The 27,501-nt window shown below is 40.4% G+C and overlaps 1 protein-coding gene across 5 annotated transcripts in view; it reads right to left on the reverse strand.

Moving 5' to 3' along the window:
• Window positions 1-27,501, reverse strand: part of AMPD2 (adenosine monophosphate deaminase 2) — a 213,174-nt gene that overhangs the window by 57,776 nt on the left and 127,897 nt on the right. For all 5 annotated transcript variants that reach the window (XM_073542451.1, XM_073542450.1, XM_073542455.1 and 2 more), the window contains exons 9-13: window positions 26,087-26,216; window positions 25,812-26,006; window positions 23,683-23,814; window positions 13,588-13,751; window positions 7,814-7,940 (exon numbers count right to left, since the gene is read on the reverse strand). In XM_073542451.1, the coding sequence (XP_073398552.1) occupies window positions 7,814-7,940; window positions 13,588-13,751; window positions 23,683-23,814; window positions 25,812-26,006; window positions 26,087-26,216 (748 nt within the window). The remainder of the gene's footprint in view (window positions 1-7,813; window positions 7,941-13,587; window positions 13,752-23,682; window positions 23,815-25,811; window positions 26,007-26,086; window positions 26,217-27,501) is intronic.

Below are 27,501 nucleotides of genomic sequence, written 5' to 3' on the forward strand. Positions count from 1 at the left end.
TGGTACCCAGGTGTGCATATCCTCAGATTGAATAACAATTTTTTGTGGAAGTTTGCTGTTCCCCATTAGCACCATATATGGTCCCTATGTGATAAATCCCGTTTATCATTGTTGTTTGGGGGTGTTGATATGATTATACGGTGTTTTGCTGTGATCTGGATACCAACAGTTTGCATCCCTTACTATTACTGGTGGCCACTGCATGTATATTGATTTATTTTGGATATTTATGCTGTGAGTAGTTATGTGTGCAGTTGTTTGGACTATATATAAACTGCTCATGCATGCTACCCATGTGAAAATAATTTGCTCTCACCCATGACTATTGAACACTTATTTTACCGTGTATACAGGCCATCTGGCTTTCTGTTTCTAACTATCATCTTATAGCGTGAGATAGGAGAGGAAGGACAGCCGTCGGACGAGCAAGGGCGCCATTCTCGTCATCTTAGGGTGCCAACCTCCGCATCTAGGTAGGCGATAAGGTAGTTGTGCATCTAGGGTCAGAACACTTATCTATGCACGATGGCTAACTGAGACTGATGTATTTGTTGAGCACCTTTATATCACTGGTTTAGGGATTAGAGTTGCTAAGGTTTTTTTTTATATTTTTTGAGGTATTGAATCTTAAGGGCTAATCTCTGCGTTTGTATAATCTTTTAAGCAGAGGTGGTAATCTAGCCAGATGGCTTTTCACTGGCAACTGTATTAGGCTAGTGGGTGTAATATCTTTTACCCCTAGTAATAATTTCTATAGCCCTCTGGTATACATATCTTTCATGTATTTAGGCATTTCTAGTCATGGGCCATCTATTATTTAGTTTTATTAAACTTAATAAAAGTTATATTTTAATAGGGTTTTTTGGTGTAAACCTTGATTTTTCACCCTTTATATTCGATACTGTGTAAGAAGTTCTATAGACAGATAGATAGATAGAAGAAAAACCAGTAATACATCTGCCGGCTTCTATAAAATCACTGCAGGAGCTGACAGAATAGGAGAGATGGATTACATATAATAAATCCATATAGAATAGGTAGATATATAGATTTCAGTGACAAATACAATTAGTAAAGTGTGTGCAAAATACTGGACATGTATTTAATTAATAAAAGATTATTTTCTGAAAAAAAATGGCATGGAGTCCCCCTATAATTAATAGCCAGCAATGGCTATACAGACAGCTGAGGGCTGATATTAATAGCCTTGGAAGGGGCCATGGATACTGCCCCCCCTCCCCCCGGCTAAAAACATTAACTCTCAGTCACTCCAGAAAAGGCGCATCTCTAAGATGAGCCAATTCTGGCACATAGCCTTGCTCTTCCCACTGCCCAGTAGCGATGGCATACAGGGTAATAGTTGGGAGGGTTGATGTCACCTTTGGGACATCAAGCCCTGAGGTTAGTAATGGAAAGGCGTCAATAAGACACCCCTATTACTAATCCCATAGTCAAATTGAAAATAAAACACAAACACCCTGAAAAAGTCCTTTAATTGAAATAAAGACACAGAAGACTCATTTATTATTCTTAATTAAACCATACTTACAACCACACCTAATCCATGCAAAACCCTCGATCTCCTTTAATAAAGATAAAATAAAAAGCAGCAATATACCATACCTGTCTGTCGTTGTGTTCCACACCGTAATCCATATCTGGGGGATATACATTTTTCAACCTAGACAGTGCTAAGAGGCGACCGTCCCGGCTGAAAAACACTGGTGAATGAGGAGATGATGCCAGCGCAGCCTCAGTGACATGCGCTGACTTCACCGACGCTCCCTCACAGCCTGAACTGGGGTGACCTATATAAGGTATAAGAGACCACTTCCAAATGTTCAGTTTGTCGGATTTTTCTCTTTATAGGTATATTTTTGAGTAAAATGTAAATTGTTCTTTCAGTCTACAAACTTCTGACAACATGTCTCCAGATTTACGAGCAATAAATTTTGTTTTTTTTCTGAAAAGGAGAAATGGTCAAAATTAAACAAAAAAAAAACAACAACAACTCAGTGCTTTCAGACCTCAAATAATGCAAAGAAAACAAGTTCATAATCATTTAGAAACAACGATACTAATGTTGTAACTCGGGAGGAGTTCAGAAATCAATATTTTGTGGAATAACCATAATATTTAATCATAGCTTTCATGTGTCTTGACTTGCTTTCCACCAGTCTTTCACACTGCTTCTGGCGCAATAATTTAAGCAGTTCTTTTTTGTTTGATGGCTTGTGACTATCCATCATCCTCTTGATTAAATTCCAGAGGTTTTCAATGGGGTTCAGGACTGGAGAATGGGCTGCCCATGACAGGGTTTTGATGTGGTGGTCTCTTAATTTTTGAAAGAGCTGTATATACTGCGTGTGTGTGTATATATATATATATATATATATATATATATATATTCATTCCAAATAAAGGCAGTACTCCATAGTAACTCTTTTCAGGTGGTAGTGAGTTTTATTCAGCCCACATATCATGGCAACGTTTCGGCTCAACTGAGCTTTTCTCAAGCAGTGGGTGTTACAAAAACGTGTCTTTTTATAGACCATATAACAATTAATAGTGTCAATCATTTTACATTACAAAAATACATTTAAGTGCACACAATTTCTTTCATTATAGTCAATAGGATCCATATGTGCAAATAGTGCAAAAAGTGCTATGCGCTTGTCACAATCTTTATGCTTTATATTAAGCTCCATCTCAATAGTGTTTACACCAAGTTAATTTAAGAAAGAAGGGTGATTTTCTTCCTCCTAGTAATTCGGCTGTTATAGAAGCTTTTGAGAAAGCAGTCAGGGATGATGTTGAAAAATTGAGAAATTCAATGACTGAGAGTTTTAGACATCCGAATGTTACAAAGGATGAATATAAGGCATTACAGGAACTTGTCCATGACGACGACATAGTCATCAAGCCCGCCGATAAGGGGGTGCGGTCGTCGTCATGGACAAGGATAATTATTTAAATGAAATAAGGAGACAACTTTTGGATGATGAAGTGTATTTAAAAATGGATAGTGATCCAAAATTTAAAATAATGAAAGAAATAAGGGAGTGTTTAAAAGAAGCTTTGGATTTCCATATTACTGATCTGGATTTATTTGATTTTTTGTTAGTTAAAAACCCTCGTACTCCTGTACTATATACAATTCCAAAAATCCACAAAACGTTAAAAAATCCCCCGGGTCGACCGATAGTATCAGGGGTCGACTCATTGTTTAGCAAAATGGGGATATTTTTGGATAAAATATTAAATCCAATTGCAAGGAGTTGTAAATTGTATATATTAGATATGATGGATTTTTTAAAAAAACTGGAAACAATTAAATTACAAGGGGAAGTGATATTGGCGTCTTTTGATGTTGTGTCACTTTATACTTCAATAGACCACAAGCATGGTCTTAGTTCAGTTGATGAGATGTTGAAACAGGCCGGATACATGGAAGAGGGGAAGAATTTTTTATTAAAAATGTTGGAAATGACTTTGACCCGAAATTATTTTTTATTTGGTGATGTTTTTTATACTCAAAGACGTGGCACAGCAATGGGGGCCAATATAGCCCCTGCTTATGCAAATATTGCTATGGGGGTCCTTGAGGAGAACATCGTCTATGTGTCTCCCCACTTTCAACATAAGTTGGTGTGGTGGAGATACATCGACGATGTTTTTCTCCTCTGGACTGGCACAGAGGATGCTTTGGATGAGTTTCATCGGTTCTTAAACACAATTGATGAAACAATCAAATTCATTTTGGTTTCTTCAAGAACAGTTACAGTTTTTGGATGTTTTAATAAAACAAATGGGAGGTGAACTTGTCACCACATTGTTTGTCAAGGAAACGGACAAAAATAGTTTATTGGTATATGACAGCCAACACCCACGCAGTATGATAAGATCAATACCACTAAGTCAACTGTTGAGAGTGAGGAGGATTGTTAAAATAGATAATGAGGTTGATACGGTTATGGATACTATGATCAAAAAGTTTATGAATAGGGGTTATCCTCAATGTATGTTGGAGAATGTAAAAAGGAAAATTTTGAAAAAAGATAGGAAAGAAATAATTGGTGGTAAGTTGGATATCAGGAAGAGAAAAGGTTTAAAAAGAATCCCAATTATAACTACATATAATGAGGAAAGTAAAGATATATCTATTATAATAAAAAAACATTGGGGTATATTGGGTAAGTGTTTACCACATGTTTAGGAACTAACTGTACCACCAATTTGCATATAAAAGGAATAAGAATATTGGAGATTTTCTAGTTAAATCTGATATTGGATCTTTGAAAAGAAACCTACAAGTTACACTGACGGGTAATAAAAGAACAGGTTGCTACCCATGTTTGTCATGTGTAAATTGTCCACTAATGTTAAAGGGTTCTACCTTTCAACATCATGAAACCTCTAAAATCTATCAAATAAATCAATTTCTAACATGTAACTCTGATTACGTGATATATCTCTTGGAATGCCCCTGTAAATTGTGGTATATTGGGGAAACCACATGGGACTTTAAAACCAGAATAAACCAACATCGGTATACTATTAGAACGAAGAAACTTGATTTGCCGGTCCCGAAACACTTTGTTGAGTGTAATCATACTGAGAGGGACTTGAGATTTAGAATAATTGATGTGGTCCCTATACAGAGAAAGGGTGGGGATCTCTATACTCATACTTAAGAAAAAGGAACTGAAGTGGATCTATGAGCTGAATACACTAAAACCGAAAGGATTAAATGCTGAATTTAAAATACATACTGTTATGTGAAAGAGTTCCTCTGTATGTGCTATATTGTAGACCTATGGAAGCATAGGGAATAATTTTTTGTGATTATCCCTGATTTTAATTCTTTTTCATTCTTTTTTAGATATATGACTATTTGTAACAGTGTTGAGATTACCCTGGTGAAGATATTAAGAACATGGAGGACGAATGGACATTTGTTAAAAAAATGTTTTATATATAAAGAAAACTTTTCTTGTGAAGTGACTTTTTGACTAAAAGGTTTTTTCTAGGAATAAGGTTTTTTATAATAGTTCTGTCATGAGGCAGGCCAATTATTTATTAATTTGATGACTAGTGATTATAGCTGCGGGGATAACTGATATATTTCCCTTTAGTTACTGGGGTGAATCAGGTGGCCTGATGAAGGTCATGTGGCGCACGTGAGCGGCTATTTGGATAAAACGGAGGCAACCCGGTAAGGGTGTTGTCCGGGGTTCCAGGGCAAACTAATAATATTAAAATCCCTTTATAAAACCAGCTATATAGATTCACTTATATGTATAAAAAATATTCTAAGAAATACCAGCGGTTAAAAATGTTTGCAGCGATATTGTGACAAAAGGTGCTATAAGAATAGTATGTTAATGGTGCTGCATGGTTTAAGCAAAACGCTGGATTTAATATATAATATTAATAATTATGAAGGACTAGTAGCGTTATTTGACCTTCTGCCACACCTAATATGGCGTTTTTGAAGTGATGAATACACCAAAGCGCCTGTGCAGAGAAGGAAAATGCCACACACGCTCTCCTATTGGCTGGCTGAACATGACAGAGCTGATGACTCATAGCACATGCGCAGTAGAGTTATGGGAACGCCAGAACCATCGTTTTCAGTGTTCATGGCGTCCTCCATGTGGTGGTATGTAAACTAAAGGGATTATATGAGACACTGTAGTACTGTATAATGAATATGAGTGATGAGCAATCACATAAACACTATTGAGATGGAGCTTAATATAAAGCATAAAGATTGTGACAAGCGCATAGCACTTTTTGCACTATTTGCGCATATGGATCCTATTGACTATAATGAAAGAAATTGTATGCACTTAAATGTATTTTTGTACTGTAAAATGATTGACACTATTAAAAGATTGATATATGGTCTATAAAAAGACACGTTTTTGTAACACCCACTGCTTGAGAAAGGCTCAGTTGAGCTGAAACGTTGCCTTGATATGAGGGCTGAATAAAACTCATTACCACTTGAAAAGAGTTACTATGGAGTGCTGCCTTTATTTGGAATGTTTGGAATGAATATTGGATATTGTGGCTGAAAACGGGACTTTCTGCCAGGGGCCGGGCACCCGAAGCTAAGTACTGTGCTGTTTCCCCCTTTTTTTCAATATATATATATATATAGATATATATATAGTGACAGAGTCACTGTTGACGTGATGGAGGAGGGATACGTGTCACTGCACGTGATCGCGTCAGTGATGTAAAACTAGAATAGTTTCCTCCAGCACACTGTGTGTTGGCGCGGTTTATATAAAATTATATGATGGGCTGGTTTTAGTGGACATTCATAGAGCGGGAGGGAGAATGTCCACGTATCTCCCCCTGCAGAGCTGCCAGGACCTGTGTGATGTCAGAATCATGTGATCAGTAATATGATGGAGGGAGTCACAAGGTCTGGGCTTAAATGGCTGACTGCCAGAGCTTTCACTGTTCAGGAGAAGTCTGGAGAGAAAGCACTCCAGGAAAGTCTGTGCTAATCTGAACCACGGACATTGCTGCCTGTGAGCGGGCTGATCCTTGCTAGGAAGAGGACTGTGTTTCTTTGTTTTGCCTGGAGGGCTGTGTTTACTCTCCAAAAGCTTGGTTTATGCTGTCTTCAATAAACCAAGCATCTTCTTAAAGAGACAGTGTTCCGGTTATACCTCTGTGACCTGCCGAGTGAGCCGCTCTACCACAATATAATAGATCTCACACATACATCTCCTTAGATGCCATGATAAACAGCAACTTGAGAATGAACTGGTCATCTGCTCGTCATACAAAGGAAAAGTGGTCTCCTCTGTAACCTCACAGGGTGTCATTGAGGTTATTATGGCAGCCAGGAGACAACTGGAAACATAATTATCCGCCACTTCACTACTCCTATCATATGAGATTACAAAAATGACAATACACTACAATACAGATAAATTGCAAGGTTCATTGCACCAATATCATGTGATCACAGGTAAAAATAAACAGCCATTCATGATCAAATATGGAACATTGTGTAAGAAATTGTGGGGTTCTTTTTCTCCTGTAGCTTTTATTAAAATGAAATTATTTATGCTAAAATGACATTACTGTAAAACAAGCTAAATTAACTTATTTACTGCGTCAGCTTGCCAGTGTAAAATGAAGAATCTGAGCTGTAGTCACTACCAGCTATTCCCCCTTACTGCCTCCTGTATTTGGTGACAGGCTTCAGAGATGACATCACACCTACATAACATGATCATTCCAGCCAATTACTGGGCTCGGTTGAGGCTGATGCACATGACATGAGACCATTGAGCCCAGTGATTGGCTACATCGGTTATATGCTGTACATGTGCGGTCACTGCTGCCGCCTGCTGGAGAGACAGTGCAGCAGTGGCTGAGTAATGTTCATTTTCTACACTAGGCAATCCTTATAGGCTAAAATAGTAAACCCTGAAAAATGCATTTATTATTCATTTTCCTGGCCCAATTTTAATACATTTTATGACACATGAGGGGGTGAAAATGCTCAATGAACCTCTAGATAATTCCTTAAGGGTGTAGTTTCCAAAGGAGGGTCTTTTGGGGTGCCTTTGGTACCTCAAGGCTCCTGTGAACCTATAGTAAAATGAAGCGTGGAAAATATTCTAATTAAATAGTCACCCTCAAGTCCACAAGGTGCTGCTTCATTTCTGAAACCTGGATTTGAGTAAAGTAGGACACTAGGACCACTTAATCTGACATCACCTTTTACAGGAGATCTATTGACTTCTCTCCCAATGCTTAGCACTCTGATTATAAGGCTACTTACATGCTCCAAGAACAGGTGCAGCTCTGGGTGACTGGCCGGGTTCACAGTGACCTCAAACAGAGGCAAGAAAATGTTCTCAAGGATTTCCTGAAAATTATTAACCTGCTTCTTGCTACGGAACACATCACTGAAAAGTAGAAAGAATTAGAGGAACAGTCAGCATAGAGATGAAAAAGAGAAAAGGAACGAGGTACAGGACAAAGTGACATATACTGTGAATCGTGAAATACACTCATTATGGAATCTGAACCTTCATATTACAGACCGTGTGGGCACCAAATAACAATGGCAAGTAACATTTTCATACCAAATTTTTACAACTTTTTCAATTATGTGCCAGTCTTGGTGGTGCCCAAAGATGTGCAAATCATAATAAATATATATATACACTCACTGGCCACTTTATTAGGTACACCTGTCCAACTGTGTGTTAAGACTTAATTTCTAATCAGCCAATCACATGGCGGCAACTCAGTGCATTTAGGCATGTAGACATGGTCAAGACAATCTCCTGCAGTTCAAACCGAGCATCAGTATGGGGAAGAAAGGTGATTTGAGTGCCTTTGAACGTGGCATGATTGTTGGTGCCAGAAGGGCTGGTCTGAGTATTTCAGAAACTGCTGATCTACTGGGATTTTCACGCACAACCATCTCTAGGGTTTACAGAGAATGGTCCGAAAAAGAAAAAAAATCCAGTGAGCGGCAGTTCTGTGGCCGGAAATGCCTTGTTGATGCCAGAGGTCAGAGGAGAATGGGCAGACTGGTTCGAGCTGATAGAAAGGCAACAGTGACTCAAATTGCCACCCGTTACAACCAAGGTAGGCAGAAGAGCATCTCTGAACGCACAGTGCGTCGAACTTTGAGGCAGATGGGCTACAGCAGCAGAAGACCACACCGGGTACCACTCCTCTCAGCTAAGAACAGGAAACTGAGGCTACAATTTGCACAAGCTCATCGAAATTGGACAGTAGAAGATTGGAAAAACGTTGCCTGGTCTGATGAGTCTCGATTTCTGCTGCGACATTCGGATGGTAGGGTCAGAATTTGGCGTAAACAACATGAAAGCATGGATCCATCCAGCCTTGTATCAACGGTTCAGGCTGGTGGTGGTGGTGTCATGGTGTGGGGAATTTTTTCTTGGCACTCTTTGGGCCCCTTGGTACCAATTGAGCATCGTTGCAACGCCACAGCCTACCTGAGTATTGTTGCTGACCATGTCCATCCCTTTATGACCACAATGTACCCAACATCTGATGGCTACTTTCAGCAGGATAATGCGCCATGTCATAAAGCTCGAATCATCTCGGATTGGTTTCTTGAACATGACAATGAGTTCACTGTACTCAAATGGCCTCCTCAGTCACCAGATCTCAATCCAATAGAGCATCTTTGGGATGTGGTGGAACGGGAGATTCGCATCAGGGATGTGCAGCCGACAAATCTGCGCCAACTGTGTGATGCCATCATGTCAATATGGTCCAAAATCTCTGAGGAATGCTTCCAGCACCTTGTTGAATCTCTGCCACGAAGAATTGAGGCAGTTCTGAAGGCAAAAGGGGGTCCAACCCGTTACTAGCATGGTGTACCTAATAAAGTGGCCAGTGAGTGTATATATATATATATATATATATACAGTCATATGTAAAAGTTTGGGCACCCCTATTAATGTTAACCTTTTTTCTTTATAACAATTTTGGTTTTTGCAACAGGTATTTCAGTTTCATATATCTAATAACTGATGGACTCAGTTATATTTCTGGATTCAAATGAGGTTTATTGTACTAACAGAAAATGTGCAATCTGCATTTAAACAAAATTTGACCGGTGCAAAAGTATGGGCACCCTTATCATTTTCTTGATTTGAACACTCCTAACTACTTTTTACTGACTTCCTGAAGCACTAAATTGGTTTTGTAACCTCATTGAGCTTTGAACTTCATAGCCAGGTGTATCAAATCATGAGAAAAGGTATTTAAAGTGGCCACTTGCAAGTAGTTCTCCTATTTGATTCTCCTATGAAGAGTGGCATCATGGGCTCCTCAAAACAACTCTCAAATGATCTGAAAACAAAGATTATTCAACATAGCTTTTCAGGGGAAGGATACAAAAAGTTATCTCAGAGATTTAACCTGTCAGTTTCCACTGTGAGGAACATAGTAAGGAAATGGAAGAACACAGGTACAGTTCTTGTTAAGCCCAGAAGTGGCAGGCCAAGAAAAATATCAGAAAGGCAGAGAAGAAGAATGGTGAGAACAGTCAAGGACAATCCACAGACCACCTCCAAAGACCTGCAGCATCATCTTGCTGCAGATGGTGTCACTGTGCATCGGTCAACAATACAGCGCATGCATAACGCCTTTTTGTATGACCAAACAACTCAATCTTTGTTTCATCAGTTCACAGGACCTTCTTCCAAAATGTAACTGGCTTTTCCAAATGTGCTTTTGCATACCTCAGGCGACTCTGTTTGTGGCGTGCTTGCAGAAACGGCTTCTTTCGCATCACTCTCCCATACAGCTTCTCCTTGTGCAAAGTGGGCTGTATTGTTCACCGATGCACAGTGACACCATCTGCAGCAAGATGATGCTGCAGGTCTTTGGAGGTGGTCTGTGGATTGTCCTTGACTGTTCTCACCATTCTTCTTCTCTGCCTTTCTGATATTTTTCTTGGCCTGCCACTTCTGGGCTTAACAAGAACTGTACCTGTGTTCTTCCATTTCCTTACTATGTTCCTCACAGTGGAAACTGACAGGTTAAATCTCTGAGACAACTTTTTGTATCCTTCCCCTGAAAAGCTATGTTGAATAATCTTTGTTTTCAGATCATTTGAGAGTTGTTTTGAGGAGCCCAAGATGCCACTCTTCATAGGAGAATCAAATAGGAGAACTACTTGCAAGTGGCCACTTTAAATACCTTTTCTCATGATTTGATACACCTGGCTATGAAGTTCAAAGCTCAATGAGGTTACAAAACCAATTTAGTGCTTCAGGAAGTCAGTAAAAAGTAGCTAGGAGTGTTCAAATCAAGAAAATGATAAGGGTGCCCATACTTTTGCACCGGTCAAATTTTGTTTAAATGCAGATTGCACATTTTCTGTTAGTACAATAAACCTCATTTGAATCCAGAAATATAACTGAGTCCATCAGTTATTAGATATATGAAACTGAAATACCTGTTGCAAAAACCAAAATTGTTATAAAGAAAAAAGGTTAACATTAATAGGGGTGCCCAAACTTTTACATATGACTGTATATATATATATATAGTTAACCTAGAATGAACTTGCGCTAATTAAATGCGCCCTGGTTAGAAAAACAAAAATGAAAAGAGATATCATATTAAAAGAGATCTATTACCTTCAACGGTGCTGAAAACTGACAGGAACGGAGAAGAGTCTTCAGAAGAGAAATAAATGCCCAGGTCCTTCCCAGATATTCCCCGGCATAAAAATATATGAGGTCACTGAAGCTAAAGGGTGCTACCTCCTAGCATGCCGCCGTCCCGACCGGTGACTGGCGTGCAGCTGGAGGTATAACACGGCAGGCTGTGGAGGTAACAGTCACCGCGTGACTTTTAAAAGTCTGTTCACATTAGTGAACTATCGGGCGTTTCCCACTGCACTCCTATTCAGAGGTAATAGTCACAGTGGGGTTTGATCCATCAATATACTCAGTATCCTCTAACATCTAATGCTTATGAGTTTATTGCCTTGATCCTACAGGTAAATATATATATATATATATATATATATATATATATATATATATTTATTCTCCATTGATTCATAGCGCGAGTATCATTTTGTTTAAATTGTTTATTTTCACCCCTGGTGGTGTGGGGGTTCCTTACTCGCTGCTGAATCAACCCTGCACACTAGCGCCGTTGGTATATTGTATATATATTTTATCCAATCATAATAAATGTCATGCATCTTACTTTAATGAGCATTTCTCATTAAGCCAAAGTGTGACCTGGGATATTTCCTATGTAAAGCTTTATGCAGACATCAGTGTTTGTCAGCCATGTGCTGTCCGTTTTGTTCCAGATTACACTGGTCAACAGCATTTTTGGTGCCAAAGATATTTCATCGAATTTAGGGTATTTTTGGGGTGCTGATTCTGAATATGTCATCAGTTTTGCCAGATTGGCTCAAGTTTTTGAGATTTTTGGTATCTTATTTATAGCACTTGTTGGTAAATGCGACGCATCATCTCATTAATTTCTTTGGATTAGTACTTGAACTGAGCAGTTCTCAATATAGTTTTGTGTTAATTAGTGTTCTAAAAGTTTGTTCATAGCTTGATTTTTGCACTAACTTTATGTTGTTGTCTGTTTTCCAGTGAAAAGCATGAACTCATCAAGAAGAAGTTGTCTTAACGATCCAGACTCATTCTGTTACATTTGTGGTGAATACACACTGCCAAAACATAGAAGAAACATAACAGACTTCGTAAAAAAAGTGTATTTTGCCTATTTTGGGGTTATGCTTGGGGACCAAGACAAGTTTTGGGCACCACACATAGTGTGCAAAGCATGTATCGAATTATTACGAAAATGGAGCAAAGGACAAAGAAAAAGCTTCAAATTTGGTGTTCCAATGGTGTGGAGAGAGCCAAAAAATCATCATGATGACTGTTATTTATGGTAAACACAGGTACAGGCACATCTTCACAATGAGGGACAGGCCTTCTTGCAGATTCCATGTTACTCCCATTTTCGTTTCTTATGCTTATTGAATCCTTGCACTTGCACTGCACAGAAATAACAGTCATCATGATGATTTTTTGGCTCTCTCCACACCATTGGAACACCAAATTTGAAGCTTTTTCTTTGTCCTTTGCTCCATTTTCGTAATAATTCGATACATGCTTTGCACACTATGTGTGGTGCCCAAAACTTGTCTTGGTCCCCAAGCATAACCCCAAAATAGGCAAAATACACTTTTTTTACGAAGTCTGTTATGTTTCTTCTATGTTTTGGCAGTGTATATTCACCACAAATGTAACAGAATGAGTCTGGATCGTTAAGACAACTTCTTCATGATGAGTTCATGCTTTTCACTGGAAAACAGACAACAACATAAAGTTAGTGCAAAAATCAAGCTATGAACAAACTTTTAGAACACTAATTAACACAAAACTATATTGAGAACTGCTCAGTTCAAGTACTAATCCAAAGAAATTAATGAGATGATGCGTCGCATTTACCAACAAGTGCTATAAATAAGATACCAAAAATCTCAAAAACTTGAGCCAATCTGGCAAAACTGATGACATATTCAGAATCAGCACCCCAAAAATACCCCAAATTCATTAAAATATTTTGGACACCAGAAAAAAAAATTTTTTTCGTTGACCTGTGTTATAGGTTATGGAGCTATTCACACATCCAATACTCTGTGCATACCGATAGTAAGCATGAATCGGCATAGACTTGGCCTACTTTGGTCCGATTTCAGGCTAAACTTTCCAATTCAAGCACTTAGTTCTGCAGGAACTACGGACAGCACACAGATGCCATACAAGTGTTCATTTTCCACTGATTACTAGAAGACTTCTATTTTCTCAACAAACCTGAAAAATGGAGTACGTGCAAATGGTAACAAATGGACAGACGGAAATCGATGAAGAACCATTCATCACACAGATGAATGCAGTCTGCCTTCTAAGGGCGTAGAATTATTTTGGAATTGATTTTGATCATTGACACAGATGTTCGAGAAGCTCCAAATAAACAAACAGATAAGTCATTATGTAATAAATAAAAAATATTCACTAGAGTCGTGGGATTTGGATCAGCCAGCGGACATTGTTGGAATGCACTTTATGACTGACAGCCCAATGCGCCAATCTGTCCCATTCCTTTCGAGATCGGCCATATATTGACAGACGTAGCTCAGCATTCTGATATTTACTCTCCTCCAAATCTGACATCACTTCCTGCAATGGAGTAAACGGATATGTTCACAATCATTTTTTATTTATTTTACTCATTGATATAGCGCCATTAATTCCACAGCGCTTTACAGACATTATCATCACTCTTCCAGATGGGGCTCACAATCTAAATTCCCTATCTGTATGTCTTTGGAATGTGGGTAGGAAACCGGAGAACCCGGAATAAATTCATGCAAACACGGGGAGAACATACAAACTGTTTGCAGATGTTGTCCTTGGTGGGATTTGAATCCAGGACCCCGGCTCTGCAAGGCTGCAGTGCTATCCACTGAGCCATCGTGCCGCCCATCAATCATAGAACTATATGTGGAATTAAATGAACATGTAACACTTTAGTACAATGCCCCACTTCACGGCACCTTGTTGAGAAAGGCCGAAGCGGAGCGGTCTCATATCCCACTTCATGCTTTGAAAGTTTTTATAATGCAACGCCGTCAGAGCCCTCTCACCCAGCCAAATCAGACCTCCTGAATTACATTGTCTGCAAACGGAGTTAATGGTTTCTTATCCTGAGTCATGTGGTAAGGTTTGTTAAAGGGTCGATGTTGGTTTTAAGATTGTTACACCCAATAGATCACACTAGAGTTTCATTCGTCTTCCTTTCTGAAGTGGCCATTGGCAAATTATAATTCCGAAAGGAGCATTGTATGGCCTATAAAAGTCTACTCATGCCAACTTGGCACTCTTAACAAGAAGAAAGGTTACCACTCAGACCGTTGGTCAGAGGCCTCGCACTCAGTAAAATCAGACCACCCGCTTTGCACTAATGAAGGGCAAACATCCCAAAACACAAGTCTACAAATGGAGTTTTTCTAGTTTGACTTATTATTTCCCAACTCATGTGGCAATTCTCATTAAAGGGTTGATATTGACTTTTCGGATTGCTAAATCCAATATGCGGTACTAGAATTTAAGTCGTCTTCCTCTCTGAAGAGGATTTTTGCATAAATCCTTCTAGAGAACTGATGTCCATGTAATGCACTATCCAGAGTTATAATACAGGAGCACATTCACACTGTGTACACATGTAACATCACATTCTCAATGTTATAAGGCAGCAGCACATAACAGATTAAAAGCAGATAATAATGTGTGAATTTATTAAACTATCATTTTTAGACAGCGTAAATGTTTAAACAGTGTAAGGGTGTGTGCACACACTGCGGATTGTACTGCAGAATTTTCCACGCGGATTTGTCCAAAACCACAGGTAAATCCGCAGGTCAAAAGACCTGCGGTTTATCTGCAGTTTTTCTGCGGTTTAGCCTGCGGTTTTCCCAAAATGGCGACGGAGGCTTTCGGGGGCCTGCAGGGAGCCGGCTTCCTCAGTGCCTGCAAAGCGCAGGCATGAGGAAGTCTTCAGCAGTGCCTGTGACAGATCGTTGATCTGTCACAGCGATCTGTGATGTGACAGATCAGCGATCTGTCACAGGACAGTGATGTCCCACCTGGGACAATGTAATAAAGTTAGAAAAAAAAAAAAGTGTTAAAATAATTTTAAAAAAATTGCCAAATAAATTAGAAAAAAAAATATTCCCCCAATAAATTCATTTTTTGGAAGTAAAAAAAAAAAATAAAAGTACACATATTTGGTATTACTGCGTTCGTAACGACCTGCCCTATAAAACTGTCCCATTAGTTAACCCCTTTAGCGAACCCCTTAAAAAATAAAAATAAAAAACGAAGCAAAAAATAATGATTTATTATCACACCACCGAACAAAAAGTGCAATGACGCGCGATCAAAAAGACGCATATAAATATCCATGGTACCGCTGAAAACGTCATCTTGTCCCGCAAAAAACGAGCCGCCATACAGCATCATCAGCAAAAAAATAAAAAAGTTATAGCTCGCAGAATAAAGCGATGCAAAAATAATTATTTTTTATATAAAATAGTTTTCATTGCATAAAACCGACAAAACATACAAAAACGACATAAATGAGGTATCGCTGTAACCGTACTGACCCGAAGAATAAAGCCGCTTTATCAATTTTATCGCACTCGGAACGGTGTAAACGCACCCCCCTAAAAGAAATTCATGAAACGCTGGTTTTTGTTCATTCTGCGTCCCAAAAATCAGAATAAAAAGCGATCGAAACAGGTCACGTGCCCGAACATGATACCAATAAAAGCGTCAACTCGTCTCGCAAAAAATAAGACCTCACATGACTCGGTGGGTCAAAATACGGAAAAATTATAGCTCTCAATATGTGGTGATGCAAAAACTATTTTTACAATTAAAAGCGTCTTTTAGCGTGCGACAGCTGCCAAACATAAAAACCGCCATAAATAGTAAATCAAACCCCCCGTTATCACCTCCTTAGTTAGGGAAAAATAATAAAATTAAAAGAAAATGTATTTATTTCCATTTTCCCATTAGGGTTAGGGTCAGGGCTAGGGTTAGGGTTAGGGCTAAGATTAGGGTTAGGTGTGTGTTGGGGTTAGAGTTGGAGTTAGAATTGGGGGTTTCCACTGTTTGGGCACATCAGGTGCTCTCCAAATGCAACATGGCGTCTGATCTCAATTCCAGCCAATTCTGAGTTGAAAAAGTCAAATGGTGCTCCTTCCCTTCCAAGCTCTGCCATGCGCCCAAACGGTGTTTTACCCCCACATATGGGGTATCAGCCTACTCAGGACAAATTGCAAAACAACTTTTGGGGTCCAATTTCTCCTGTTACCCTTAGGAAAATAAAAAATTGGGGGCAAAAATATCATTTTTGTGGAAAAAAAATGATCTTTTTATTTTCACGCCCGGGCGTTATAAACTTCTGTGAAGCACTTGGGGGTTCAAAGTGCTCACCACACATCTAGATAAGTTCCGTGGGGGGTCTAGTTTCCAAAATGGGGTCACTTGTGGGGAGTTTCAATAGTTTAGGTACATCAGGGGCTCTCCAAACGCACATGACACCCGCAGACCATTCCATCAAAGTCTGCATTCCAAAACGTCACTACTTCCCTTCCGAGACCCGACGTGTGCCCATACAGTAGTTTTCTCCCACATATGGGGTATCAGCGTACTCAGGACAAATTGGACAACAACTTTTGGGGTCCAATTTGTCCTGTTACCCTTGGGAAAATAAAAAAAATTGGTGACTAGAAGATCATGTTTGTGGAAAACATACGATTTTTTTATTTTCATGCCCGGGCATTATAAACTTCTGTGAAGCCCTTGGGGGTTCAAAGTGCTCACCACACATCTAGATAAGTTCCTTAGGGGGTCTAGTTTCCAAAATGGGGTCATTTGTGGGGGGTTTCCACTGTTTAGGTACATTAGGGGCTCTCCAAAGACAACATGACACCCGCAGACCATTCCATCAAAGTCTGCATTCCAAGACGTCACTACTTCCCTTTCAAGCCCCGACATGTGCCCATACAGTAGTTTTCTCCCACCATTGGGGTGTCAGCGTACTCAGGACAAATTGGACAACAACTTTTGGGGTCCGATTTCTCCTGTTACCCTTGGGAAAATAAAAAAATTGGTGACTAGAAGATCATGTTTGTGGAAAAAATACGATTTTTTTATTTTCACGCCCGGGCGTTATAAACTTCTGTGAAGCACTGGAGGGGTCAAAGTGCTCACCACACATCTAGATAAGTTCCTTGGGGGGTCTAGTTTCCAAAATGGTGTCATTTGTGGGGGGTTTCCACTGTTTTGCTACATCAGGGGTTTTCCAATCGCGACAGTGTCCGATCTCAATTCCAGCCAAAAAAGTCAAATGGCGCTGCTTCCCTTCCGAGCTCTGCCATGCGCCCAAATAGTGGTTTACCCCCACATGTGGGGTATCAGCGTACTCAGGACAAATTGCACAATAACTTTTATGGTCCTGTTACCATTGGGAAAATAAAAATTGGGGGTGAAAAGATCATTTTTGTGGAAAAAATATGATTTTTTAATTGTACCGCTGTACGTTATAAACTTCTATGAAGCCCTTGTGGGTTCAAAGTTCTCACCACATATCTAGATAAGTTCCTTGGGGGGTCTAGTTTCCAAAATGGGGTCACTTGTGGGGGGTTTCCACTGTTTAGGTACATCAGGGGCTCTCCAAACATGACATGGCGTCCGATCAGAATTCCATCCAATTTTGCATTGAAAAAGTCAAACGGCGCTCCTTCCTTTCTGAGCTCAGCCATGCGCCGAAGCAGTGGTTCCCCCCCACATATCAGGTATCAGCGTACTCAGGACAAATTGCACAATAAATTTTGCAGTCCAATATCTCCTGCTACCCTTGGTACAATAAAAAAAATTGAACCTGAAGTATTTTTTTTGTGAAAAAAAGTTACATGTTCATTTTTTTTTAAATATTCAAAAAATTCCTGTGACGCACCTAAAGGGTTAATAAACTTTTTAAATGTGGTTTTGAGCACCTTAAGGGGTGCAGTTTTTAGAATGGTGTCACTTTTGGGTATTTTCTATCATATAGACCCCTCAAAGTGGCTTCAAATGTGATGTGGTCCGTAAAAATAAAATGGTGTTGCAAAAATGAGAAATCGCTGGTCAAATTTTAACCCTTATAACTTCCTAACAAAAAAAAATTTTGGTTCCAAAATAGTGCTGATGTAAAGTAAACATGTGGGAAATGTTACTTATCAAGTTTTTTGTGTGCCGTATCTCTGTGATTTAAGGGCATAAAAATTCAAAGTTGGAAAATCGCGAAATTTTCAAAATTTTCGCCAAATTTCCATTTTTTTCACAAATAAACGCAAGTTATTTGAATGAAATTTTACCACTAACATGAAGTACAATATGTCACAAGAAAACAATGTCAGAATCACCGGGATCCATGGAAGCGTTTCAGAGTTATTACCTCATAAAGGGACAGTGGTCAGAATTGTAAAAAATGGACCGTCATGAACATGCAAACCACCCTTGGGGCTAAAGGGGTTAAATTCTCAGAGCCCCATTACAAGGGGCAGCTATTGTACTGTTAACACTAACCTGAAGTGATCTATTGTTTTCTGACCTGCCTGTATTCTCGGTTAACCCCTAAATGCTCTTTTGATCCACACATAATCTCTTCTCTCTTTGCTGGTTATTATTAACTGACTGCCTTATTTGTGAAAAACTTTAAGGGGTTATCTGGGACAATTTTTTTTACAATGTGCCTAAGAACTGACAGACAGGTAGTTGCTAACTACCTTCCTGTTGTGCCTGGTGCCATTGTCTGCCAGCATAGACAGTTGCTACAGTCACATTGGCAGAGCAAGTGCTTCTCTTCACTCTGCTCTGTTAATCGAGCGTGACTGCTGATGTAAAGCTGACTGACAACAGACTCAACGCTGCCTAACTATGGGAAGCCTGCTGTTGATCAGCCCAACGTCGGAAGTCGCTCCCCGTCGACAGATCAGCCTGGAAGAAGACAAGCTGCTCTGTTGAAGGTAAATACCGATATGTCCTCTATGTAGTCATTATCATAAGGATATATTCAGTGGCTTGTTAAATTACAAGCACATTTCGAGGATCGGCATGTACGATTTGTTTTGACTATATAGATTATATCCCTTATTGTAAGCTACCAGCTCATTGTCTATCAGGTCATGTGTAATAGAACCTTAGGGTACTGTTACACATAACGATGTCCCAGCGATCCCACCCACGATCCGACGTGGATGGGATCGCTGGGACATTGTTAGCTGATTGCTGGTGAGCTGTCACATAGACAGCCCCTTCAGCGATCAGGACCAGCGAGCACGCTGGCTACCAACGTAAACATCAGGTTTCTTAGGGTATGTGCACACACTGCGGATTCCGCTGCGTTTCCGCAGCGTTTTTGGCCGCTGCGCACCCGCAGCAGTTTTAGCTGCGGTGTACAGTACCATTCAAATGAATGGTAAAAAAAAAATGCTGTGTAGACGTTGCGGAAAAATCCGCGCGGATTTGCTGCGGTTTTGAAACCACAGAAAGAAGTGACATGTCAATTCTTTCTGCGGAATCCGCAGCGGGTTCCTATCTCCACCATTGTGGAGATGGTGAATCCGCAGGACCAAACCGCAGTCAAAACCGCAGATAATCCGCAGGTCTTTTGACCTGCGGTTTATCTGCGGTTTTTGCAAAATCCGTGCGGATTAATCCGCAGCGGATTCCGCAGCGTCTGCACACACCCTTAGGGCTGCGGGGCTCTTAGAAACCCGATGTTTACCCTAGATACCAGCGTGCACTGCAGGCAGGATGGAAGGTGAAGGCAGAGTGGCGCACAGACAGACCGGCGTAGCTCTGCTATCTGCTACTCCGGTCTGACAGACTGGAGTAGCAGATAGCAGAGCTACGCCGCTCTGTCCGTGCGCCGCTCTGCCTCCACCTCCCGCCCTGCCTGCAGTGCACGCTGGTATCTAGGGTAAACATCGGGTTTCTAAGGGCCCCGCAGCCTTTAGAAACCCGATGTTTACATTGGTAACCAGCATGCGTCGCTCATCGCTGGCTCCCGCTGCCGCACGCAGCAATGCGCGCAGGCCAGTGGGAGACCAGCAATGAAAAAATGGCCCAGGACGATCCATCACGATCAGCGATACCCGGCAGGGGGGCCGATCTCTGCTGGATGTCACACACAGCGATCTCGCTGGAGAGATCGCTGATGTGTCACAAAATCAGCGATCTCGCCAGCGAGATCGCTGTGTGTAACGGGCCCTTTAGACACTGTCAGTATTTCATAATATCATTCCATTCCCATCATGTCTTGTTTGTTGGTTTAGAGTCCCGTTCCTTGTTTGTACATTTCAATGTATTTTTAATAATACCTAATAAAGGTTAAGTTTTAATATATCCACTTTATACCCATATTATATATCTGTTGATGAGGAGCAGCTGAATCACTGGCAGGAGAGAGGTCGCTGACCGCTCTGAGTTTGTGCCGGGTGACAACTATCTACGTATTAGTTTTGAGGTCCATAATTTAAAAAAAAGGATTGGACAACTTCTTTAACTGCTCTTCTGAAGGCTATTGATCTCTCCGTGCTAGCTATTCGCAGAAGGTCTTATATACAATTTAAAGCTTTACTTTGCGATATTGGTAAAGCTGGTGTTATGGCACTGATTGACTAGCAGTATACCACAGGGATAATACAATCTTGTAGTAAAGTTAATTATTTGGTGTATTCAGTGCGCTCCAAGAGGCTAATCAAACTGTGACCATCTACAACTGAAGCTGGGTAGAGGTCTTGGACTGGTAAAATAATCTCCTGGAATCGGTTGTAAGGAGTAAATGGGTTCCCCAAGAATGTGACAAAATGGCCCCAGCCACGTAATTCAAACTGAAAAAAAAACTTCTTAAGATCTGTGTCTGAACTGACAGAAGAGCGCAGTATATACACAAGTGTTTCTCACTAAATAAGAATATCAGGACTTGGCACCTGTCCACACTGTCAAAAGTACCAATACCTGGTTTAAAAACAACAGCATCGCTGTGCTTGATTGGCCAGCAAACTCATCTGACCGTAACCCCATAAAGAATCTATGGAGTACTGTCAAGAGGAAGATGAGACACTGGACCCAACAATGCAGACGAGCTGAAGGCTGCTATCAAAGCAACCTGGGCTTCCATAACACCTCAGCAGCGCCACAGGCTGATCGCCTACATGCCACGCTGCATTGATACAGTAACTGAAGCAAAAGGAGCCCCAATCAAGTATTGAGTGCATTTACTGAACATACATTTTTCAGTAGGCCAACATTTCGGATTTTGACTTTTGGGTTTTCATTGGCTGTAAGCCATAATCATCAACATTAACAGAAATAAACACTTGAAATAGATCACTCTATTTGTAATGACTCTATATAATATATGAGTTTCACTTTTTGTATTGAAGAACTGAAATAAATTAACGTTTTGATGATATTCTAATTTAGTGAGAAGCACTTGCTGTCGGAGCTGGGCTGTGACATAAGAACAGAATCTTTTCACTAACTGACTGCACATGGAGGACCACAACTGGAGCTTTGTGCTCAGTCAGTGAGCAAATGTATTTACTGTCATGTCACGTTCCTGCTCCGGCAGCTCACAGAGGTATGTATGCTTATGATACAGTTCTTCTATCTGGTGAGATACAGGTCCGAGCAGTGTTTCATCAGACTGCTACCAGTCCTGGCACATGATTCGGAAGTCTTCCGTTTGAATTTTGTGACAGGGTCCATTTTACTTTCTTGGAGAACCCCTTTAGGTAGCTGGCCTGCCAAGTATTTCAGATAAAATTTAGATAAGGCTGCCATTCCAACATTCATTTTCAATTTGTTACGTGTGAACTGTGAAGATTTCAAGCTCTAGATAAATGTAGTGAAAAGCGAGTTAAGATAATGAAAAAACCGGCGGCGGTCGTTACTTACCTGTCACACGCAGATCTGATGACTTCTTCCGCCCGCGTCCATGCGTCGCTCGTCGGCGCCAGCAGGAAGACGGCGATGCGAAATGGACAAGGACGATCTCGCGCGATCAGCGATATCCAGCGGGGGGGGCAGTCGGAGGTAAGTGTCACATGTAGCGAGATCGCTAGCGATATCACTGTTGCGTCACAAAATCGGTGACGCTTTAGCGATATCGCTATGTGTAAAAGGCCCTTTAGGCTGTACCACCATCTTGATTACATTCACACTCCCTACCACTGATCCCTAACCATGGTAATACCCAGTTACCTAAACTTCATGACATCGGACAAGCCACAATGAGATAGTAAGGAGTCAGGGGCTGGATTATCTTCAGTGTACATAATAACAAACTTTTGCCAATTAAAACAAGTACCCAAGAAAATGTACTAAATTTTCTAGTTGGTGAAGGTATAGGAGCATATCGTCAATATTATCAGAAGAGAAATGTCTTAGCCGATTAGCCATTGCCTCTGCAGCTAGAGCAAGAAGAACTAGGAAAAGGGGGTCGCTCTTCGTGACATCCTCGGACAGAATATAACATTTATATAAATTTTAGCCATTGATAATTTATAAATAAGGCCATTAGAAAAAGAGTGAGTCAGTCAAATGTTTTTATACATTTAAGAAGGCCAGAGCCCAAGGCATATTTCAGGACCTCCCTGATTGGAAAGCTGACTGTACTCTTATAAAATGTTTAGCTGTCGACTTTCCAGGTGTCACGACTCCTCCGCTCAGTGGATGATTGCTATGCTGTTCTATGGAGACTGTCTTGCTGAGCTGTCTGTGTCTTGATTGATAGTTTGGCTGTCCAATGCTGAGAGGGGCTTGCTGGGCTTTTGGTGCTTTGATTGACAGCTCTGCTGTACAATCTGTGACTGGGGCATGCAGGACATTCTGCAGGTGTTCATTTTTCTGGTAATCACATACCTATTTAACTGTCAGACGTAGTTTGTGCTTACTGGTGAGTGTTAGCCTGATTCTGTTACTCTGAGTTCTGATCTTCTGCTGCCTGACCCTTTGGACCGGGTTCTGACTACCCCTTTGTCTTGTCCTTCGGCTTTTGCTCTGCTATCTCTTATTGATCCTGGACTGTTACCTAACTTACGCCTTTGTCTTTTCCCTTATTTATCAACGTACTCTCTCGGTATTGACCCCGGAACTGCTGACTCTTCTGCATCACGGTCTGTCTGTGAGTAATGACTAGCATCACACCAGGTAAAAAGCTTGATATTTGGGGTAATAATAAAGGGAATGGCTCAAATGAGTTAGCATTTTAATAATACTATGGCACTGTAAAAAGAAGAGGGAGGGGCTGACTCTGCAGCCTTCTGAGGAGGCATGAAATAGTGGAATTACTTGGTCTGCATACCTTCTTTAAATTTCTAAAGGAAGGTAATCTATCCCAGATTTATAAGCTAAAAAGCCTCCTAAACCCCGACTAGAGTAATAGGTGCTTCCAAAAACCAAACCTTTTTGTCAGCTGGGACTGGAGTCAACCATTGCAAATTACATCTAATACACATTATGGGGACAAGACCCAGGCTGCATAGTACAATACCTTGATGATGTGGGCAAAGTATTTTCCTGACACCTTGTTATCTGTCTTGATGAAGATCTCCCTTAGAACAGATTCACCAATTGGATTGTATTTGGCATTGAATTTATCAAAGCGATGGAAAGTATTTCTGTCCTAAGGGAATGAGAAGAAACAAACTTCAGTAGAGTAAATCTCAATTTTCAGTCGCAATCAGAGGTATCAACCACTGAGGACTCTCAATTCTAAATATTCTTCAGTCGCATTCAATAACTTATACAAATGTAAAGGGGTTTTCCAGTACTTAGATATTGATGAGCTATACTTAGGTCATCACCATGTATATGTATACATTAATTGGTCATCAATATCATTTGGTGGAAGTTGTAGAACAGGCACCTCCATTTATCAGTTATCTGCAGAGCCAGCAGTGGCGAGAAGAAACAAGAGCTGAAGCAGCATAGCACCCATTCACTAGAGACCGGCCACTACAGAGTCATGCTGTTTTGACTCTGTATACTGCACAATTGGCAGACAACTGTGCTGATCAGTGGGAGTTCCGCGTGTTGGACCCTCATTATTCTGATATTGATGATCTATCCAGTGAATAGGGCATCAATATCTAAGAAGCAGACAACCCCTTTATTTCATATATCACTATATTTGTGCTTTATAGACACTGCACTGCCACCTGATGACCACACATACTTATGTATTTACATTTTATTATACGACATAAGTAGACTCAATTTACATATTGGACTTTCTATAAAGAGTTGAATATTTAACTATAATTTTTATTAATATTCCAAATTATGCAAAATAGTCACTAATGAAGTTAAGCAACATTGTTGGCTAGCACTTTTTCATTCAAGATAACAAGATAAAACAATAGAAAGATTTATTTTAGCAGCTCGGTAGATCTTGGTGACTTAGTTTACAAAAAAAGCAGATTAAAAAGGCACTGCATGTGGCTTATTTATAGGAATATACACAGTTTTGGTCTGTGTTTCAAAATAACAGCTAGTTGAAAGTGTGGGGTAATAATGACATAATAGGTGGAATTATTGTAGCAGCGTTGTTTTTTTACAATAGATCTTGGTGATTCATACAGTAAAAGAACAGTGCTTACAAGGCTTGTTATGTGGCTGATTTAAGTTTTTAGGTAATTAAAACCACAATGACTGATAAGTGTGTGCAAAATAAGAATTTCCACATTATTTGATTTATATTTAAAGGGTAACATTGATATAAAGTGACTATTCAGAATAAGGTGTCAAGTGTATGTATATAATGGATAACACTAGATCGGGCCATTATATCATTTCTATCCTGTATTCTCACTGGTTTTCCCCTCTGCATGCTCCATTACTTGCAATCCACTAATAGCTGAGGGGAGTAGCTGAGCTGCAGGGGTTTCTCCCACAAGACAGCACAGCCCAGAGATGGGGGTTCCTGCTTTTCATTCTCAACAAGAGACAACCTGCAGCAAGATGGAGGACATTATCCAAACCAATCTCTGATTTGAGGCAAAACACTTGTCACAAGTCAGCAAGATGGTTTTCTGTCTGGCTCCTCGCCTCTCTAGAGGACAATGGACTGTGTCAAACGACACCTGCAGACCATCTCCTGAGACTCCTCTGGACTTTTTCGCAGTAGATGGTAAGTTCAGGAGGAAGATGAAGTGGCAGGAGAAGTGTCTGATAAGTGGGGAAAAAGCTGATTTCCCTGATAAGATACATTACAAAGTTTCTAATATTTGCCTGAACTATAGATCTTTACAAGGTTTGTTGAAAGCACAGTTACGTTTGAAAAAATGACAGCATATGGAAAGTGTGGCGTATGAATGCCATTTTCCCTATTACCGTCAATATAAAAAAAACAAAAACTTTCCCTTATAAAAAAGTTCCATTCACTTAACCATGTTTGCTATGGATTCAGTACTAGAAAGGTTTTCGAGAACTGTCCACCTTAAAATCACTGTCACTATCAAGTACTTCGGATTTTCACGTGACCAGAACAAGTTAAGAACAGTGGACTTCTTCCAAACAGCCACACAGGAGTCCTATTCGTAATCTGAACCGTGAATAAAGGCGTTTTCTTGCCCAGACTTATTGTCCCCAGGACTTTTCATGTGTAAATGTGATTCTCACCGCATGCACATCCAGAGTGTCCACGCTCAGATCATACGCTGTTAGGTTCATGTTCTCGAAGACCTGACGCAGAGTCTGTTCCTTCCCTCCCTCTTCATGAACTATCTCTTCCCAATTCTTTTTCATGGCCCGTTTGATAAATCGGAGTAGATGCTTCTGATTCATACAAGACGCTGCATGAATATGTGTGTCCACCTTTAAAAGTAAAGCTTAAAGTCAGTGTTATCCATATAGTCAGTTTCATTGGCTAAAGATCAAATTGGAAAAGAACGCACCTTACGTATGTTGTAAAAGTCTCTGTGTGGCACCTTTTTTTGAGCTGCTAACTCTTTCATCTCATTCAATAAAACGTGCATCTGGAATCGAGAGCTGAGGTACTGCAGCCGCCGGTAACAGAATGACTTACTGCCGAGAAATGAAAAACATGGGACTCCATAAACGATAAGCTCATAAGGACTGATACATTCACAACTTCAGGTCATCACACTTTTGATTTCGACAATCCAAAAACTGTTAGCTCGTCAGTGCTGTTTTCTATCATTGGAGGAGGAGAGCTGCTGAGCTCAGTAATAGGGAGAGCAACAGCAGGAGAGTGGAGAAGAAGCTGTTAGTACAGTGGGAAGCTCAGGAATGCAGTAGAGGAGAACTAGCAGCAGATGAGATGTGCTGGAGCTGCTATACTGTCCACGTCACACAAACACTGCCTCCATGAAAACCCTAACATCCAGATCACTGCTCAGAAAGCTGCTTAATTGCAGAGAGAGTAGCAAATAAGTAGTTGCCACAGTCCCCCTGCAACTTCCCTTATCAAGGAGATAAAACAGAAGAATATAGCGCTCAGGGAAAGTATTCCTAACAAATACTGGGCTAGTTAGGCACTCTGCTTCTGCACTACATGAAGCCCTCCAACACAAAATCTTCTCTGGCCCCAGTCTCCTATGCTCCTCAGTGCTACAGTGTGATGTCAGTAACTCTGGTTCATCTATCCATGCACCCCCTATAATAATAATACAATGTTGTGTGATCTGTTTCTTTACAGGATTCAGCATGTAAAAGGGTTAACCCCCTACTTCCCTTTCTGCATCCAGCTTGCATATTTTCTGTGATGTCTGTGCTGTCCAGAAGGGGAGGTAACGGTTAACCCCCTCACCTGTGCTCCCTTCTGTATTGGATTCTGTGTGGCTTCTCACCTCTGCTCTCCATAAACTGCCATAAAGATGGTCTCTGATCACTCGCCTGTCACCTCCATCCCCTCTTTCCCAGTATGACCAGTGGTAACAACCCTCAAAAGAAAAATAAAGTTGAATGGCATCAACTATAAGGTGAAGCAGATTTCTGACATCATTTACTTCACTTTCTGGCATGAATGATAGAGAATTTGTTGGCAGTCCGTTGACCACTCCCTCCCACAAAACCCCACCCACGGAAAAGAGTAAATCGAGACTAAAGTCAAAAATTATCCTTAAGCTTGGAAAAAAAAGAAAAATCAAGATTTTAGGGCTGATTCCTGAAAGTTTGTACAGCAGAAAACTGTAAAAGATTCAAAAGTTGCAACATTTTTGTGCAAAGGGAAGATGCGCTAAATTTTGGCAACTTTTTGCATTTTTTCGCTAGTTTGACTGAGCTATGCCAAAATGGACAGAACCGGCATGGGCTACAGGTCATCAAATATAGTAGCATTTCTGGCCCA

The sequence above is a fragment of the Dendrobates tinctorius genome, unplaced genomic scaffold, assembly GCF_039654945.1.
Source record: "Dendrobates tinctorius isolate UK_male_01 unplaced genomic scaffold, ASM3965494v1 ptg000127l, whole genome shotgun sequence".
NCBI lineage: Eukaryota > Metazoa > Chordata > Amphibia > Anura > Dendrobatidae > Dendrobates > Dendrobates tinctorius.